This window comes from Dendropsophus ebraccatus, chromosome 7, assembly GCF_027789765.1.
Source record: "Dendropsophus ebraccatus isolate aDenEbr1 chromosome 7, aDenEbr1.pat, whole genome shotgun sequence".
In the NCBI taxonomy this organism is placed as follows: domain Eukaryota; kingdom Metazoa; phylum Chordata; class Amphibia; order Anura; family Hylidae; genus Dendropsophus; species Dendropsophus ebraccatus.
Window position 1 is genome coordinate 15,799,478 of NC_091460.1, and position 17,359 is coordinate 15,816,836.

At 48.4% G+C, this 17,359-nt stretch overlaps 1 protein-coding gene across 1 annotated transcript; it reads right to left on the reverse strand.

The window, feature by feature from the left end:
- Positions 1-10,740: 10,740 nt before the first annotated feature.
- Positions 10,741-16,263, reverse strand: LOC138796451 (vomeronasal type-2 receptor 26-like). The gene is made up of 2 exons (XM_069976055.1): positions 16,242-16,263; positions 10,741-11,648 (listed from the first exon to the last, which is right to left on the reverse strand). The coding sequence occupies exons 1-2, from the start codon at positions 16,261-16,263 to the stop codon at positions 10,741-10,743; spliced, it is 930 nt and encodes a 309-aa protein (XP_069832156.1).
- Positions 16,264-17,359: the final 1,096 nt, after the last annotated feature.

Consider the following 17,359-nt stretch of genomic DNA (forward strand, 5'->3'; position numbering starts at 1 on the left):
CCACTTCACTGCCAGACATTCTCGCTCAACAATGGCGTAGTTTTTCTCGGCCGGGGATAGCTTTCTACTCAAGTACATCACCGGGTGCTCCTCACCATTCACGACCTGTGAGAGGACGGCACCTAACCCTGTGTTAGAGGCATCTGTCTGTACTAGAAACTCTCGCCTAAAGTCAGGGGTAACTAGCACCGGTTGTTGACACAAGGCAGACTTAAGGCTTTGAAAAGCCTTCTCGGCCTCTGGAGTCCATGTCACCATTGCGGACTTCGCACCCTTTGTCAGGTCAGTTAGTGGGGCTGCAACTGAAGCAAAATTCGGCACAAACCTTCGGTAATAGCCCGTAATCCCCAGGAAAGCTCTGACCTGTTTCTTTGTGAGGGGTTTAGGCCAATTCTGTATTGCCTCGATTTTATTTAGTTGTGGTTTCACTAACCCCCTCCCAATAATGTAGCCCAAGTATTTGGCCTCCTCTAAGGCTAAGGCACACTTCTCCGCATTGATGGTTAACCCTGCATCGCTTATGGCATCTAACACCGCCTGGACCTTACAGAGGTGACTTTCCCAATCAGGGCTAAAAATGACCACATCATCGAGGTAGGCAGCGGAGTAATCCCGATGTGGTCACAGAATCAAGTCCATCAACCTCTGAAAAGTGGCAGGGGCTCCATGTAACCCGAATGGCATCACTACGTATTGGAAGAGCCCATCAGGGGTGGAGAATGCAGTCTTCTCTCTAGCCTCAGGAGTGAGTGGGATCTGCCAGTAGCCCTTAGTGAGATCGAGGGTAGTTATGTACCTGGCATTACCCATCCTTTCTATCAACTCATCTACCCTGGGCATGGGGTACGCATCGAACTTGGAGATCTCATTTAACTTTCTAAAGTCATTACAGAACCTCCAAGTTCCATTGGGCTTTGGGATTAGCACAATCGGGCTGGACCACTCGCTCTGGGACACCTCAATGACTCCTAGGTCAAGCATACGCTTTACCTCGGCTGACACCGCCTCCCTTCGTGCTTCTGGTATCCTATAGGGCTTAAGGTTTACTCTGCTTCTAGGCTCAGTTTCAATATGATGACTAATGAGATGCGTACGCCCTGGGAGGTCAGAAAACTTGTCTTTATTTTTACGCAGGAACTCCTTAGCTTCCTGCTTCTGTGACACTGATAGGGTGTCACCAATCTTGACCGGAGGGATTGGTGGTGACAGATGACCAACAGGATTTGTCGCCACCAAGGATTCCCTGTCTTTCCAGGGCTTGATCAAGTTTATGTGATAAACTTGAAAAGGCTTCCTTCTACCTGGTTGGTGTACCCTGTAGTTGACCTCACTGATCTTCTCTACAATTTCATAGGGACCTTGGCACTTTGCTAAGAATTTGCTTTCTACCGTGGGAACAAGTATGAGTACCCGGTCACCTGGGCTAAATGTCATGGTTCTTGCAGAACGATTGTAAATTCTGCTTTGGCTCTCTTGCGCCCTCTGGAGGTATTCCCTTACTAGGGGCATTACAGTGGCTATACGGTCCTGCATTTGTGCTACATGCTCTATAACACTCTTGTATGGGGTGGACTCACTTTCCCATGTCTCTTTCGCTATATCCAATAAACCCCTAGGGTGACGACCATAGACCAATTCGAATAGAGAGAACCCTGTGGATGCTTGGGGCACTTCCCTAATAGCAAACATCAGGTAAGGTAGTAAGTGATCCCAATCCCGACCATCCTTTTCCACCACTTTTTTTAGCATATGTTTCAGGGTTTTATTAAACCTCTCTACTAACCCGTCTGTCTGTGGGTGATACACAGAGGTACGTATGTGTGAGATTTTAAACAGTTTGCATAGCTCTTTCATCACCTTTGACACAAATGGTGTACCTTGGTCAGTCAAGATCTCCTTGGGGATCCCCACCCTGGAAAACATATAAAACAATTCCCGTGCAATTGTTTTAGAGGCAGTGTTTCTTAGGGGTACAGCCTCAGGATAGCGGGTTGCGTAGTCTAATACAACTAGAATGTACTGGTGACCCTTAGCCGACTTTACAATGGGACCCACCAAGTCCATTGCAATCCGGTCAAAAGGTACCTCTATGATGGGGAGTGAGACCAAAGGACTGCGGAAATGCGATACTGGAGCGCTAAGCTGACATGTGGGGCACGACTCACAGTATTTTTTTATGTCAGCATAAATCGCAGGCCAATAAAACCTCTGGAGGACTCTCTCCTGCGTTTTATCCGTCCCCAAGTGGCCCCCAAGGACATGATTATGGGCCATGTCGAGTACCTGACGCCGGTACGACTTAGGCACCAGAAGCTGTTCCACAACCTCGTCATTAATCTTAGTGACTCTATAGAAGAGATCATTAGTCATAGAAAAATGTGGAAACTTTTTCTCAGCTTCTGGTTCCTGAGGTACCCCATTCAGAACAGTGACCTGCTCTCTCGCATTTTTGAGAGTGGGGTCCTGTAATTGTGCAGTACCAAAATTATCCCTAGACACCTCTAAGTCTGGAACATTCTGCTCAGTGGAGCGTCTTCCTCACCAGCCAGGACCTGCAAAGGAAAAACATCATTTTCGTCCTGTACATTTTTATCATTTACCGTGGGTAATGCAATAGACTTAGGGGTATCCTCACTCCTTTCAGGGGATTGTTGTTTTCCCCATAGAGCCCAGAACAATGGAAAATCCCGCCCCAATATCACATTATGCATAAGGTTTTTAACCACACCCACTTCATATTGTACAGCGCCTAGTTCAGTCCCGACATTAGCCAGTACTATAGGGTAAACCTTTGTATCGCCATGTCCCCAGCCACCAGACTGGCATGCACCAAGGTGACAAGGCTTCCTGAGTCCAGCAACGCCTTAACAGGGAAGTCATTGACCGTAATGTTGCAGACTTGCGGTTCAGTCTCTAGTCCAGTGACTGCAACAAAAGACGGCTCCGCAAATAGCAACTGACGCCGGCTAGCGTCACACTCCATGGGCTCATGGGTAAGAGGGCAATGGGCAGACACATGTCCCGTCTCATGGCATGTCCAGCACTGGATAAGGCCTGGTCTCCTTGGCAGGGAGTCCTTTTTAGGGCCACTTAGCCAATGGGGACCACCACCAGTCTTTTGCCCCTGAGCGCTCTTCCCTCTATCAGCACCCCTCCACACTCCCCCAATAGATGGAAGTCTCTTACCAGCTGATGGCACAGATCTGGCACTCCGGGGAGGTGATGGTGCTGCAGGAACATCACGGAGATAGTCCTTGGTCGCCTGGAACCTCTCGACAAGGTTGACAAGTTCGTCGGCACTCCTAGGGTCACCTTGTCCCACCCAGCGTTGCAGATCAGCAGGGAGTGCTCGTAGGGAGCGATCCATCACGACCCTCTCTAGGATCTGGGCAGGAGTAGAAGTGTCTGGCTCCAACCACTTTCTTGCCAAATGAATCAGGTCGTACATCTGGGACCTCGCTGACTTGTCCAGACTGTAGCTCCAGTTGCGCACCCTCCGGGCACGGACAACAGCAGTAACTCCTAGTCGGGCGAGTATCTCTGCTCTTAGCCGAGGATAGTCCTTGACCTCTTGCTGAGGTCATAGTAGGCCTTTTGAGGTTCGCCTGTTAAATAGGGCGCAATCACTTCTGCCCACTCAGTGGCTGGTAATTTCTCTCTCTCAGCCACATGCTCAAAGACAGTTAAGTAGGCCTCAATATCGTCATCAGCAGTCATCTTTTGCAGCGCTCGCTGCACAGCTCTTCTCACAAAGTCTCTGGCGCGGCTGCTGCCACCAGCTGGGGATTAGCACCTGCAGACGCCTCTTGCTTTGCTATCAGGTGCTCAATAAGTCTCTGTTGTTGAGCCATCGCTTGTTCATGGCGCAGGTTAGCGTCTGTCAGAGCTTGTTGCTGTTGCAGACTCACTTGCATTAACTGCTTCAACATCTCCTCCATGTTGCTTGTCTGTTTCTGGAGTGAAGCAGCAGCTTTCACCCAGGACATAAGCAGCTGTAGCCAAGTTGATGCACACCCTTGCCCCTAGCAACCGATTTGCCCGCTCCGCAGCACCAATTGTAGGGATCTTCCCGGGGGATGGTGTGTTTGGACACAGTTCACAAGAGACTTGGTTTTATAAAACAGGAGCTTGGCGTTTATTTGCAGCATAAACAGTCCAGCAAACAGAAATTTAGCAACACCGTGCTTTTATGAACAAAAATAAACAAAAATGTCTTGCCCGTCTGGGCACTTACTAACAGGCAGGTTACCTATCTGATGCTTCAATAGGCAGTATCGCAGGGTATGAATAGGCCCCAGCGGCGGCAGTATTCCTTGCTCCCAGGAGACACAGCATGCAGGCTGTTCACTCCTGGCTGAGAGCCATCACCTGTACCCTCTGCAGGGCTTTTACCTTCTGAGGCTGATTAGGGTGAGATCTCACCTGATCCCAAAACCTGAACTGGATCTGGGGGGAAGGAATGGCAGGTCCCACTACCAACCTACCCGCCATTCCAGTAAATCCAGGCCCGGTAACAATAAATAACAACTCAGCAGTATAATACTGCTGAGTAACAGATCTCTCCAAGATTTACCATCTCACACTAAGCAGTAACCTGGGTGAGATGTATCTCCCCTCGAACACTTTCCCAGTGACATGTCTACAATATATATATACATACCTCCCAACTTTTGCTGAGAGGAAAGAGGGACAGTCACGGCAATGCACCGCACCCCTATAGCCACGCCCTCCCCATAACCACGCCCCCATAGCCACACCCTCATATCCACGTCACCTATTACCATTATATAAAAAACAAATATCACCACATCATGACTTATACCCCCCATACCATTACTACATAACATCCACTATATAAAGACCAGTATCTCCACTACACTGATCCATATGGAGGTAGATACAAATGCTGCACAGGCTCTTTACACCATTTACGTGATTACAGTACAGCCACATTCAGTGACTCACAGGGGGGTCTTCTCTGATCGGAATTGCTCACTTTTTCTCTTCTTCTCCATCTGGTACAGTCCATCATGAAAATCACTCCTGGCAATGCCTCGTCCCTGAAGAATCTTGCACCATCCTCACCATCTATACTAAGTCCCCATCTATATTGCTCTGCACTGTAACAGTGCTCACTCTATGCCACCCTGTAGTGTTTAGGCCTACTGTGGACCCTCAAATAGTACTTAGGCCCCTCTGTGCCCTCATATAGTAGATACACCACCTCTGTGCCCTCTTATAGTAGTAAGACCCCTCTGTGCCCTCATATAGTAGATACCCCACCTCTGTGTCCTCATATAGTATATACGCAACCTCTGTGCCCTCATACAGTAGATACACCACCTCTGTGCCCTCATATAGTATATACACCGCCTCTGTGCCCTCATATAGTATATACAGCACCTCTGTGCCCTCATATAGTATATACACCCCGTCTGTGCCCTCATATAGTATATACACCCCGTCTGTGCCCTCATATAGTAGATAAACCACCTCTGTGTCCTCATATAGTAGATACCCCACTTCTGTGCCCCCATATAGTAGATAAGTTACCTCTGTGCCCTCATATAGTAGATACACCACCTCTGTGCCCTCATATAGTAGATAAACCACCTCTGTGCCCTCATATAGTAGATACCCCACCTCTGTGCCCCCCATAAGGAGATAAGCACAGGGGCACAGAGCTGGTGGAGATAAGCACAGGGGCACAGAGCTGGTGGAGATAAGCACAGGGGTACAGAGCTGGTGGAGATAAGCACAGGGGCACTGAGAGCTGGTGGAGATAAGCACAGGGGCACTGAGAGCTGGTGGACATAAGCACAGGGGCACAGAGCTGGTGGAGATAAGCACAGGGGCACTGAGAGCTGGTGGAGATAAGCACAGGGGCACTGAGAGCTGGTGGAGATAAGCACAGGGGTACAGAGCTGGTGGAGATAAGCACAGGGGCACAGAGCTGGTGGAGATAAGCACAGGGGCACTGAGAGCTGGTGGAGATAAGCACAGGGGGCACTGAGAGCTGGTGGAGATAAGCACAGGGGCACAGAGCTGGTGGAGATAAGCACAGGGGCACAGAGCTGGTGGAGATAAGCACAGGGGCACAGAGCTGGTGGAGATAAGCACAGGGGCACTGAGAGCTGGTGGAGATAAGCACAGGGGCACAGAGCTGGTGGAGATAAGCACAGGGGCACAGAGCTGGTGGAGATAAGCACAGGGGCACTGAGAGCTGGTGGAGATAAGCACAGGGGCACAGAGCTGGTGGAGATAAGCACAGGGGCACAGAGCTGGTGGAGATCAGCACAGGGGCACAGAGCTGGTGGATATAAGCACAGGGGCACAGAGCTGGTGGAGATAAGCACAGGGGCACAGAGCTGGTGGAGATAAGCACAGGGGTACAGAGCTGGTGGAGATAAGCACAGGGGTACAGAGCTGGTGGAGATAAGCACAGGGGCACAGAGCTGGTGGAGATAAGCACAGGGGCACTGAGAGCTGGTGGAGATAAGCACAGGGGCACTGAGAGCTGGTGGACATAAGCACAGGGGCACAGAGCTGGTGGAGATAAGCACAGGGGCACTGAGAGCTGGTGGAGATAAGCACAGGGGCACAGAGCTGGTGGAGATAAGCACAGGGGCACAGAGCTGGTGGAGATAAGCACAGGGGTACAGAGCTGGTGGAGATAAGCACAGTTGCACATAGCTGGTGGAGATAAGCACAGGGGCACAGAGCTGGTGGAGATAAGTACAGGGGCACAGAGCTGGTGGAGATAAGCACAGGGGGCACAGAGCTGGTGGAGATAAGCACAGGGGGCACAGAGCTGGTGGAGATAAGCACAGGGGGCACTGAGAGCTGGTGGAGATAAGCACAGGGGTACAGAGCTGGTGGAGATAAGCACAGGGGCACTGAGAGCTGGTGGAGATAAGCACAGGGGCACAGAGCTGGTGAAGATAAGCACAGGGGGCACAGAGCTGGTGGAGATAAGTACAGGGGCACAGAGCTGGTGGAGATAAGCACAGGGGCACAGAGCTGGTGGAGATAAGCACAGGGGCACAGAGCTGGTGGAGATAAGCACAGGGACACAGAGCTGGTGGACATAAGCACAGGGGCACTGAGAGCTGGTGGAGATAAGCACAGGGGCACAGAGAGCTGGTGGAGATAAGCACAGGGGCACAGAGCTGGTGGAGATAAGCACAGGGGCACAGAGCTGGTGGAGATAAGCACAGGGGCACTGAGAGCTGGTGGAGATAAGCACAGGGGTACAGAGCTGGTGGAGATAAGCACAGGGGTACAGAGCTGGTGGAGATAAGCACAGGGGTACAGAGCTGGTGGAGATAAGCACAGGGGTACAGAGCTGGTGGAGATAAGCACAGGGGCACAGAGCTGGTGGAGATAAGCACAGGGGCACAGAGCTGGTGGAGATAAGCACAGGGGTACAGAGCTGGTGGAGATAAGCACAGGGGTACAGAGCTGGTGGAGATAAGCACAGGGGTACAGAGCTGGTGGAGATAAGCACAGGGGGCACTGAGAGCTGGTGGAGATAAGCACAGGGGTACAGAGCTGGTGGAGATAAGCACAGGGGCACAGAGCTGGTGGAGATAAGCACAGGGGCACAGAGCTGGTGGAGATAAGCACAGGGGCACAGAGCTGGTGGAGATAAGCACAGGGGCACAGAGCTGGTGGAGATAAGCACAGGGGCACAGAGCTGGTGGAGATAAGTACAGGGGCACAGAACTGGTGGAGATAAGCACAGGGGTACAGAGCTGGTGGAGATAAGCACAGGGGTACAGAGCTGGTGGAGATAAGCACAGGGGGCACTGAGAGCTGGTGGAGATAAGCACAGGGGTACAGAGCTGGTGGAGATAAGCACAGGGGGCACTGAGAGCTGGTGGAGATAAGCACAGGGGTACAGAGCTGGTGGAGATAAGCACAGGGGCACAGAGCTGGTGGAGATAAGCACAGGGGCACAGAGCTGGTGGAGATAAGCACAGGGGCACAGAGCTGGTGGAGATAAGCACAGGGGCACAGAGCTGGTGGAGATAAGCACAGGGGCACAGAGCTGGTGGAGATAAGCACAGGGGCACAGAGCTGGTGGAGATAAGCACAGGGGCACAGAGCTGGTGGAGATAAGCACAGGGGCACAGAGCTGGTGGAGATAAGCACAGGGGCACAGAGCTGGTGGAGATAAGCACAGGGGTACAGAGCTGGTGGAGATAAGCACAGGGGTACAGAGCTGGTGGAGATAAGCACAGGGGCACTGAGAGCTGGTGGAGATAAGCACAGGGGCACTGAGAGCTGGTGGACATAAGCACAGGGGCACAGAGCTGGTGGAGATAAGCACAGGGGCACAGAGCTGGTGGAGATAAGGACAGGGGTACAGAGCTGGTGGAGATAAGCACAGGGGCACTGAGAGCTGGTGGAGATAAGCACAGGGGCACAGAGCTGGTGGAGATAAGTACAGGGGCACAGAACTGGTGGAGATAAGCACAGGGGGCACAGAGCTGGTGGAGATAAGTACAGGGGCACAGAGCTGGTGGAGATAAGCACAGGGGCACAGAGCTGGTGGAGATAAGCACAGGGGCACAGAGCTGGTGGAGATAAGCACAGGGGCACTGAGAGCTGGTGGAGATAAGCACAGGGGCACTGAGAGCTGGTGGAGATAAGCACAGGGGTACAGAGCTGGTGGAGATAAGCACAGGGGCACAGAGCTGGTGGAGATAAGCACAGGGGCACTGAGAGCTGGTGGAGATAAGCACAGGGGCACTGAGAGCTGGGGAAGGAAGGGGGTAAGCACCATGCACAGCTGAGAGACACCTGACAGACCCCCCTCCCCGGAGCACTCACCACTGCTCTGCTCTCCCTCCCTCCAGGCTGATGCAGGTCATGTGCTTTGGACCCCGGCAGCCTCCTCCTCCGGCCCCAGCTCTCTCTGCCAGGTACTGATGGTGTACAGGGGGCGCACCATAGACCTGTGATAATCAGGCCCTGGGAGCTATGGGGAAGAGAGCGGCCTCTTGTGGAGTTTTAGCAGAGCAGGAAGCTGATGTTTCCTGCTCTGCCAGTGTGCGGGGGCGGGCGGCGGGACACACGGGGGCTGTACCGGGACAGCGGGACGTGACCCCAAAATCGGGACCGTCCCGCTGAATCCAGGACAGTTGGGAGGTATGTATATATATATACACACACACATCTTACATATAACTATACGTACCTTTCAGAAGAGCGGGGTGCAGGTCCTTAGCTCATAAATGTGGCAGAAAGACACTGGGGGAGATTTATCACACATGGTGTAAAGTGAAACTGGCTTAGTTCCCCCTAGCAACCAATCAGATTCCACCTTTCACCCCAAGATATATGACTTTTTAATATAATATGATTACCAATAATACTCACTTTATCATTCTCTGATGTCACAGGAGGCTTGGCTGGATCTTGTCTCCCCCCCCCCCCCCCCCCCCCCCTGAGTGATTCACTTTCTCATCCTACGTCTCTGAGCAGAGAAGGAGTGAAAGAAGCGGGTGCTGCAACGTCACTGAGACCTTTTTAAAGCTAATGTGAGGTGCAAATGAGGGTGCAGGTGCGGTGCAAGTGATGACTTAAACAGTGCTTTAACTTTACTTGAAAAATAGCTTCAGTGCAATACAAAATACCGGATGGAACAATACTGGTTGGGGCTAGGTTCACACTACGTATATTTCCGCTCGTAGTGCGAACCGCGAATATACGCACGTAGTTTTGAGGTTGATGCGTTCTAAATACTTGACAATACTTCAGATAAGAACTTTGAGGTAGACTTGAGAAGAGTAGAAGAGTAGAGTAGGAGACTTGTGAGCGAGGGTAGTGCAGAGGCTGGGTAAGAGCCCTTGTCTAATTAGTAACAGTACTCTGCCGGGATGTGTGAAGAAATACTATATCTTGAAGAACTTCTTGTACTCAAGTTTAGATATAGCTTTGATATCTAACCTCCTTCTGCATACACAATATTGGAGACCGCCTTGTGAGCTAGTACAAGTGCTAGGCCGTTGTCTCTAGGTTGAGCTCCCACTAAAGACTATGTCCGAGTGGACGAGTGTATGTCAGCAAGGTGCCTTGGCTCTTAGCATCTTTGTCTTACTGGGGATCAGTCCCTCTGGCTTTCCTTTAGGGGGTGACTGTCCTGGCTGAAGAAATCCACATCGTAAACAAGGGTGGTCCTAGGGTCCTGTTACCCCACCAGATTCAACCAGATCTCACTCCAGAAAGGAAACTCCTACCTTATATAGGGTGGTGTGACAGGAAGTGGGAGTGAGAGAAAAGAAGTGTATAGAGTGTCTGCATGTGTAGTTAAACAGTACATAAAACATAGCTTAACCTTGTATACACTGCAGCTGTGCAGAGGGGGAGTGAGACACCTAATGGCTGGAGAGGAAAAACACAACTGCCAGCACGTGGTGTGACACCTGTGAGAGTTACTTTACCTGGGTGGTATAAGAACTTAGGGAACCACCTGTGGTAGAACACAACATTCCATTGCAGGACTGTCACAACACTGCAGTAAACCGTGCCACCGCTTGTTGGCATCATAGCAGCTGCAGGGGGCTCCCTTGGTGATTGGGGCCCTTGGTAATTGCCCTCTTTGCACTAATGGACCACAAGAATAATCACAGAATACAGAAAGGGCACAGTGGTTATTTAGATTTATTTTACTATTTCTCTCAGTTTTAAAGATATTCTAAAATTTTCCCATCCTGTAGAACCTCATCAGAGAAATTACTGTATCTGTGGAGGATTTTTTCTTATCTTTGTACTGTTCATTTCAGTCTTTATTAGGATATTATAACATTTTGGTAAAAACATACAGCCCAATATTCCTCCCCCTGAGGCCAATATGGCGAATATCTCTACAGTGACCATGTGTTTCCCTGTACTGCTCAGATAGGCCGGAATGGCACAGATCCAGACACTGCAGAACACCAGCATGCTGAAGGTGATGTACTTGGCTTCATTGTAGATATCAGGTAATGTCCTCACCAGGAAAGCCAGAACAAAGCTCACCGCTGCCAGAAACCCCATATAACCCAACATGAGGTAAAAGGCCAAGACTGACCCTTCATTACACTGAATGATGATCTTCCCAGGATAATCCAGGTTATACTCCTGATATGGAGGAGACAGTGACAACCAGATAACTGCATTCAGGATCTGAATAGATGAACAGACCAACACTACAGTATAAGGAAGCTTAACCCCCACACACTTTCTCCAGGGACTGTCAGGTCTGGTGGCCTTGAATGCTATGCAGACTATGATGGTCTTGGCCAGGACAGAAGACACGGCTACTGTGAAGAAGATCCCAAAGAAGATTTGTCTCACCATGCAGGTTATATCCACTGGACGACCGATGAAGAAAAACACACAGAATAAGCTGAACATGAGAGAGTTCAGGAGAATGAAGCTGAGGTTCCGGTTATTGGCTCTGACAATGGGAATGTTCCGGAATATTATAAATATCCCAATTATAAATACAGTTATAAGAGAGAGTAATATGGAGATGATGGAAAAGACTAAAGCAACAACATCAGTCTCATAGGACAAGAACTCAGAATCCCTCGGAACACATTGGTTTTTAGCCTCATTGGACCATTCATGGTCAGGACATCTCTCACAGTTATCACTGTCTGGGAAAGCATGAAAGATCATTAAAAAATGAATTTTGAAAAAAACAAACAAACTAGATATTCTAGAATAATACATAAACACTGTGCTTGTTAATTTGCCCACTTGGTTCAAAAAGAACAATAAAGGGGTTATCCCATCGAAAAGTATTGTGTATATTTCAACAGTATGTGTAAAAGACCGCAAGTGTGGACAGGCTGTGCCATTCAACCAGTTTGGCTTTAGGCTATACCAGGGAGCTGAGTCTCAGTGCCCTCTAGGTCGTCTCCCTTTTTCCCGCTCCAAGATGCAGTAGCTGGGCTCCTTGTAGATTACACCAAGTTGCTCTACAAGTGCGGTCCCAGTGTGAGCAGCAGCTGGTTCCCAAGGACCAGACAGAGTTTGTGCACGGTAACGGGGAATAGGCCAAGTTAGTGTTGTCAGCAGGCTGTGTCATCAACAGGAGAGTCAATACAGTACCAAAGATGAGATGGGTATCGTAGTCAGGTGGGTGAAGGGTCAGGGCAGAGAGCTTCAGTGGCAGGTCAGACAAGCTGAGTCGGCAACAGGAGAGGCACACAGAGAAGACAGGGGTCAGACAGTAAGCATGATCCGAAAAAAACAAGTTAGAATTCACAGAAAGTAAACAGAATAGCAGAAACACACCTTCACTTGGAATGCAAGAATCCAACAACACTCAGACAAGGGGATGCAAAAGGAGAGATTTTATATAGGTGCAACTGGAATTTGATAGGCAGAAGCCAGAAGCAGGTGGAGACGGGCTGGCCCTATACATTCAGAGCATATGGTTGTGTGCACACCTTAGTGGCCAGAGGTGTCATCGCAACAAGGAATAGAAGGAGGAAGCAGAGAAATATGGACACTTGTAGAAACTAGCAGCCTTAGTGTAGTGTCCCAGCATACTGTAGGTGTGCCACTAAGTCTTTTATGCACCTGGGCAATGTAACTCAGGTTCTTACAGTGTGATGAAGCTAAACTGTACTATGTATTTTTCCCACACTAGGTGTCATTGTCTGTATTTTCTATTTATTATGTTATACATAGCTGAAGGAAGCAATTGTCTAACTTGTATGTGTCACATGTCATGTTTCACCCTGTTACAGGTGCAGATCTTCTTGCCCTTTTTCTCTGTCCCATCGCTATTCCTTTCTCACACACACAACCCCACCAATCACCAGTAGGCTTAATTCACCCCTATAAAAGTAGGTTAGCTTCTTGTGGGAGGCGTTCTTTAGGTAGTTCTGTCAGAGAGAGCCTGTTCCTGTTGCAGTGAAGCCAGGGCCTGGCTCAGGAAAGGACCTTTGTCAGAGAACAAGAGACTTAACCTTATTTCTATGCAAGTAACCTCAGCTAGCATGCAGGGCTAGAACCACTCAGGAGGAAGAACGTCCTCTGAGGATCCATGCCAAGGATAACTTCACCTGACACAGAGCAGCATACCTGAATTAGGTACTGACCCCTGTAGGACAAAGCTGCAGTTAGTCTACGTATCCTACTGCAACGTACAGCTATTCTGAGAAACATCTGAACATCTGTTCAACCCAGCACAGGGACCTGGGACCCTGTATTACCCTCACAGGGCGAGTATCTCGACACTGTAGAGCATAAGGTGGTCAGATCAAAGTTATCTATACGTGAGTATGATTGTCTTCTTCTTCTATTATCCCTCACTACCCTATCCCGGCAGAGTCCTCTACTCCACTTTCCTCTGTTATAAAAACTACCTTTTTATACCTTTACAACCTGCAGTTGACAAAGTATTTCTGAATTGCACTGAGGACTTTAAGTAAACAAACATTATCCTGGTTAAGCTATTGGACTCTGGTCTGTTCTTGCTGCACCTATCCACCAGGCTTACATTCGGGTGGGATTAGCACCACTCCAGGCTACCATCACAAGTGCCCAAGTGACCCTACAGCCACAAATCTGCCACAACACCGCACCAGCTATCCCGAAAGATGTGTTCCGGCCTTCCCTATTAGGACCATTATGGAGGCAAGCAGGTGAGGGACCAGGATGCCATCCTCAGCCGTGAGTCTTGTCTGGCAGCAATTGATATCAGTAGTAGTGCCCCATGCTTTTCCTTGTTCTTTCAGTGGACCCACAAGTCCCATTACTGGCCATCTCTTTTCTTACAATTGTATATCATATACTTATTTTATTCACTTCCATAAACCTGTACAGGTGAAGATAGAGATGATAATTCTACATAGAAATGTATCTATCATAATGGAGGGAGTATAAAAAACACAAATAATAAATAAGAAGGATAAAATGTTGGGGACAACAAAGAAGAAAACTCAGGGAGATTAGATCTGGCAGTTCTATGTATTAGTAAGTTCTCCGGAGTTGTGTGTTAGGGACTACTTTCTACACTGGTCAGAGGAGGGATACAGTATAATAGAGCTGTGGTAACTAGGGAGTTACTAAGGGCCAGAGTGCAATGCATTGCTGGGAAACACTGCAGCTTCCTGGTCACATGATCACACTGTGACCCGCCCACAGAACATGAGGAGACCAGAGCTACAGAGAGTGAAGAGAGTAAGGTATGAAGGTGATGGTGACTGTTTCCATGGGAATGATTTCAAAGCTTTCCATCATCTTTTATCTCATTTGTAGGATAACCCACTTACAGAAGTCTTAGTTGGAGGTGAGTCTAGAATAATGCTTCTCATCCTGTGAGGAAACCCACATCTATTGCTGAGGCCCGGCATAGACCTATATATCAGGACACTGCATAACTAGATTAGATTAGAATGGGGGGGGGGGCTAAATTTTGTAAAATATATATATATATATATATATATATATATATATATATATATATCTAGAGAGAGAGAGAGAGAGAGATACACACACTAGCAGCAGCGCCATCCTGTCCACCTGCTGTTCTCCATGCTCATCCTGTGACTGCTTGTGTCTTCCTGCATTTTCTTCCTTCTTCTGCTGCAATGTCATCTCTGGCCACTAGGGTGTACATGTGGACTGGATGGGATGCATGAAGAGAGAACATAGTTTTGCCTCTTTATAAATCACTGGTCAGACCACACATGGAATATACTGTGTACAGTTTTGGGCACCGGTATATAAGAAGGACACAGCTGAACTGGAGCGGGTGCAGAGGAGGGCAACAAAGGTCATTAAGGGAATGGGTGGGTTACAGTACCAGGACAGGTTATTAAGCTTGGGGTTATTTACACTAGAAAAAAGACGACTTAGGGGCGATCTGATCACAATGTACAAATATATGAATGGACAGTACAGAGATTTGTGTAGTGATCTCCTTACTCCTAGGTCTGTAACCATGACAAGGGGGCATCCTCTACGTCTAGAGGAAAGAAGATTTCACCATCAGCATCGACGCGGGTTCTTTACTGTACGAGCGGTAAGACTGTGGAACTCTCTGCCACATGATGTTGTCATGGCCGATTCATTAGATAAGTTCAAGGGAGACCTGGATGCTTTTCTTGAAAAATATAAAATAAGTTATGGGCATTAGAATACATAATAGAATAGTATAGAATAGTAATAGAAGGGATTATTTTGATTGCCATAGTGGAGTCAGGAAGGAATTTTTCTGATTGTGATGGGGCAATTGGCATCTGCCTTGCTTTCCTCTGGATCAACACAGTAGGCTTTCACTGTAGGTTAAGCTTGATGGACTCTTGTCTTTTTCACCCTTATTCACTATGTAATTGGTGGTGGAGGTAGACATTTTTGGTGGGGTATGGTATTAGGATAGACGCAGTTGACACCATAAGTTGTGGTGGGTTGTGACAGTAGTGGGTGGTGGCAATCCTGGGGGTGGATGGTGGCACTGGGAAAGCAAGATTGGTGGTGTGTAATGAACAGCCAGGTATTTAATCAGTGGAAAAAGGAACAGGGCATGTGAAAAGTGTTGCCATCCAATATTGATCTGTTCCCTGAATGCTAATCATACGTCTTGATGCAGGCACCATAACATACTTCTGGACATGCTGTCTAGCGTTACCAAGTGCTCATCTGCTTCTATCTCCACAATATGCTGGTACAGTTGGTGCTAGTCGTCATCATCATCATCATCACCCTCCTCCTCATCAACACTGCCAACATGGTGCGTTCTAGCCCTGCTTTTCATTTAAAAAAAAAGAGTAAGGTTTATAATAGAGCTCTACGGAGACAGACTATTTTTTTTCTTACACAGAGCAGGGAGAGGACGCACTGCAACATGTCCTCTCCCCACTCATTCTCCTGATCAGTACGGGTCCTAACGCGCAGACCCAGACCAATCAAAACTTTTGACATGTGTCTATGACGTGTCAAAAGTTTATGGAAAATGACAGTGACACTTCAGGTATTTCCTTTTCCTCTAACTCATCCTCTTCCTTCATAAGTGCAGGTTTACTCTATGGAATTCTCGCGGATAAACTCTGTCACCCGTACGACTGTCACGTCAATTCTTTTGACCGAATGTGGAATCAGTCGGCCTATAAAATGGTGTCTATGGAGCCGGCGGAAAGGCGCGCGGCTATGTGCTCGCACGGGCAACGGAATTCCGCAGAGTTTATCCGCGAGAATTCCGTAGTGTGAACCCGCCCTAAAGCTTAAAGACTGACCTTCCTCCACATCATAAGACATCATGGCTGTGAGCATCTACTGCATAATTGGATATGCAAAAAAAAAAAGCCAATGGATCCTCATTTAAGAGTCTCAAAACACAGGACTAGCCAGATATACCTCTGGGAACGGCCCTGCTGAGGGGTTTCTCCTGTAGGGAAACCACCATTTAAGTGGCCCTATAAAGCAATGGCCCTGTAATGACAAGGAAAAACCAAGGCCAGGTATCCATCCACAGACAGCTGTTTCGGGGTGTTGCCCCTCATCAGTGTGGAGCAGGATTCTGGCTAGGTGGGACCAATGCCTAATAGAGCCATAAGAGAAACAGATCTCTGATCTCAGGGAGACCATCTGTCGGCTGCTGGTTAAACCTCTCATCCATAATTGCATAATTGGAGTTGGAACTTTTTGTATTAGTATTATCTATGCTGCTGTAACACACTGAATTTCCCCATGGTGGGACTATTAAAGGATTATCTTATCTTATAATGGATATGAGAGGGATCACATCATTCATTCTATAAATGGTCTAGAGATTCTAGCTAGTTGGTATACTACAAGCACTATGCACTTCTAAAGCCAAAGGTGATGTAACTACCACATAGGGTACACCTTGTGTGTGTTAGGGGTGACCATCTCTACAGTAGTCAGGACGTTCCAGAGAGTACAAGGCGTCGTCTGCAGCAGAGCAAAGAGCAGCTTAAGCCAAAGTACTCTGTAAATCTTTGTTCAGCCTTCTTGGGGAACCTTGAGTGGCTAGCTTCACCAGGTTGTGCAAGCCTGGGACTCGTACTACAAGGTTTGGCACTTAGTGATCTCTTCTGGCAGAAGGTGGTGACTTTTCAAATCATGAGCACAATCGTCTTCTATCAAAATCTATCCACTAAGCCAAGTCACCCCGACAGAGTACTGCACTACTTAGACAAGGCCCCTTGGTAGCCCCTTTGTCTTTACAAGTAAGCCCATCTCACAAGCTAAAGCACACAGACCTGCCTGATGCACACTATATACCTCAAGTACCCAGTCTAAGCCCTCTGTGTTGTCCTTCAAATGAAAAGACTATTGTTCACTGTTTATATTTTTGCACCTTACTGCCAACTATTGTACTTTTGTGTAT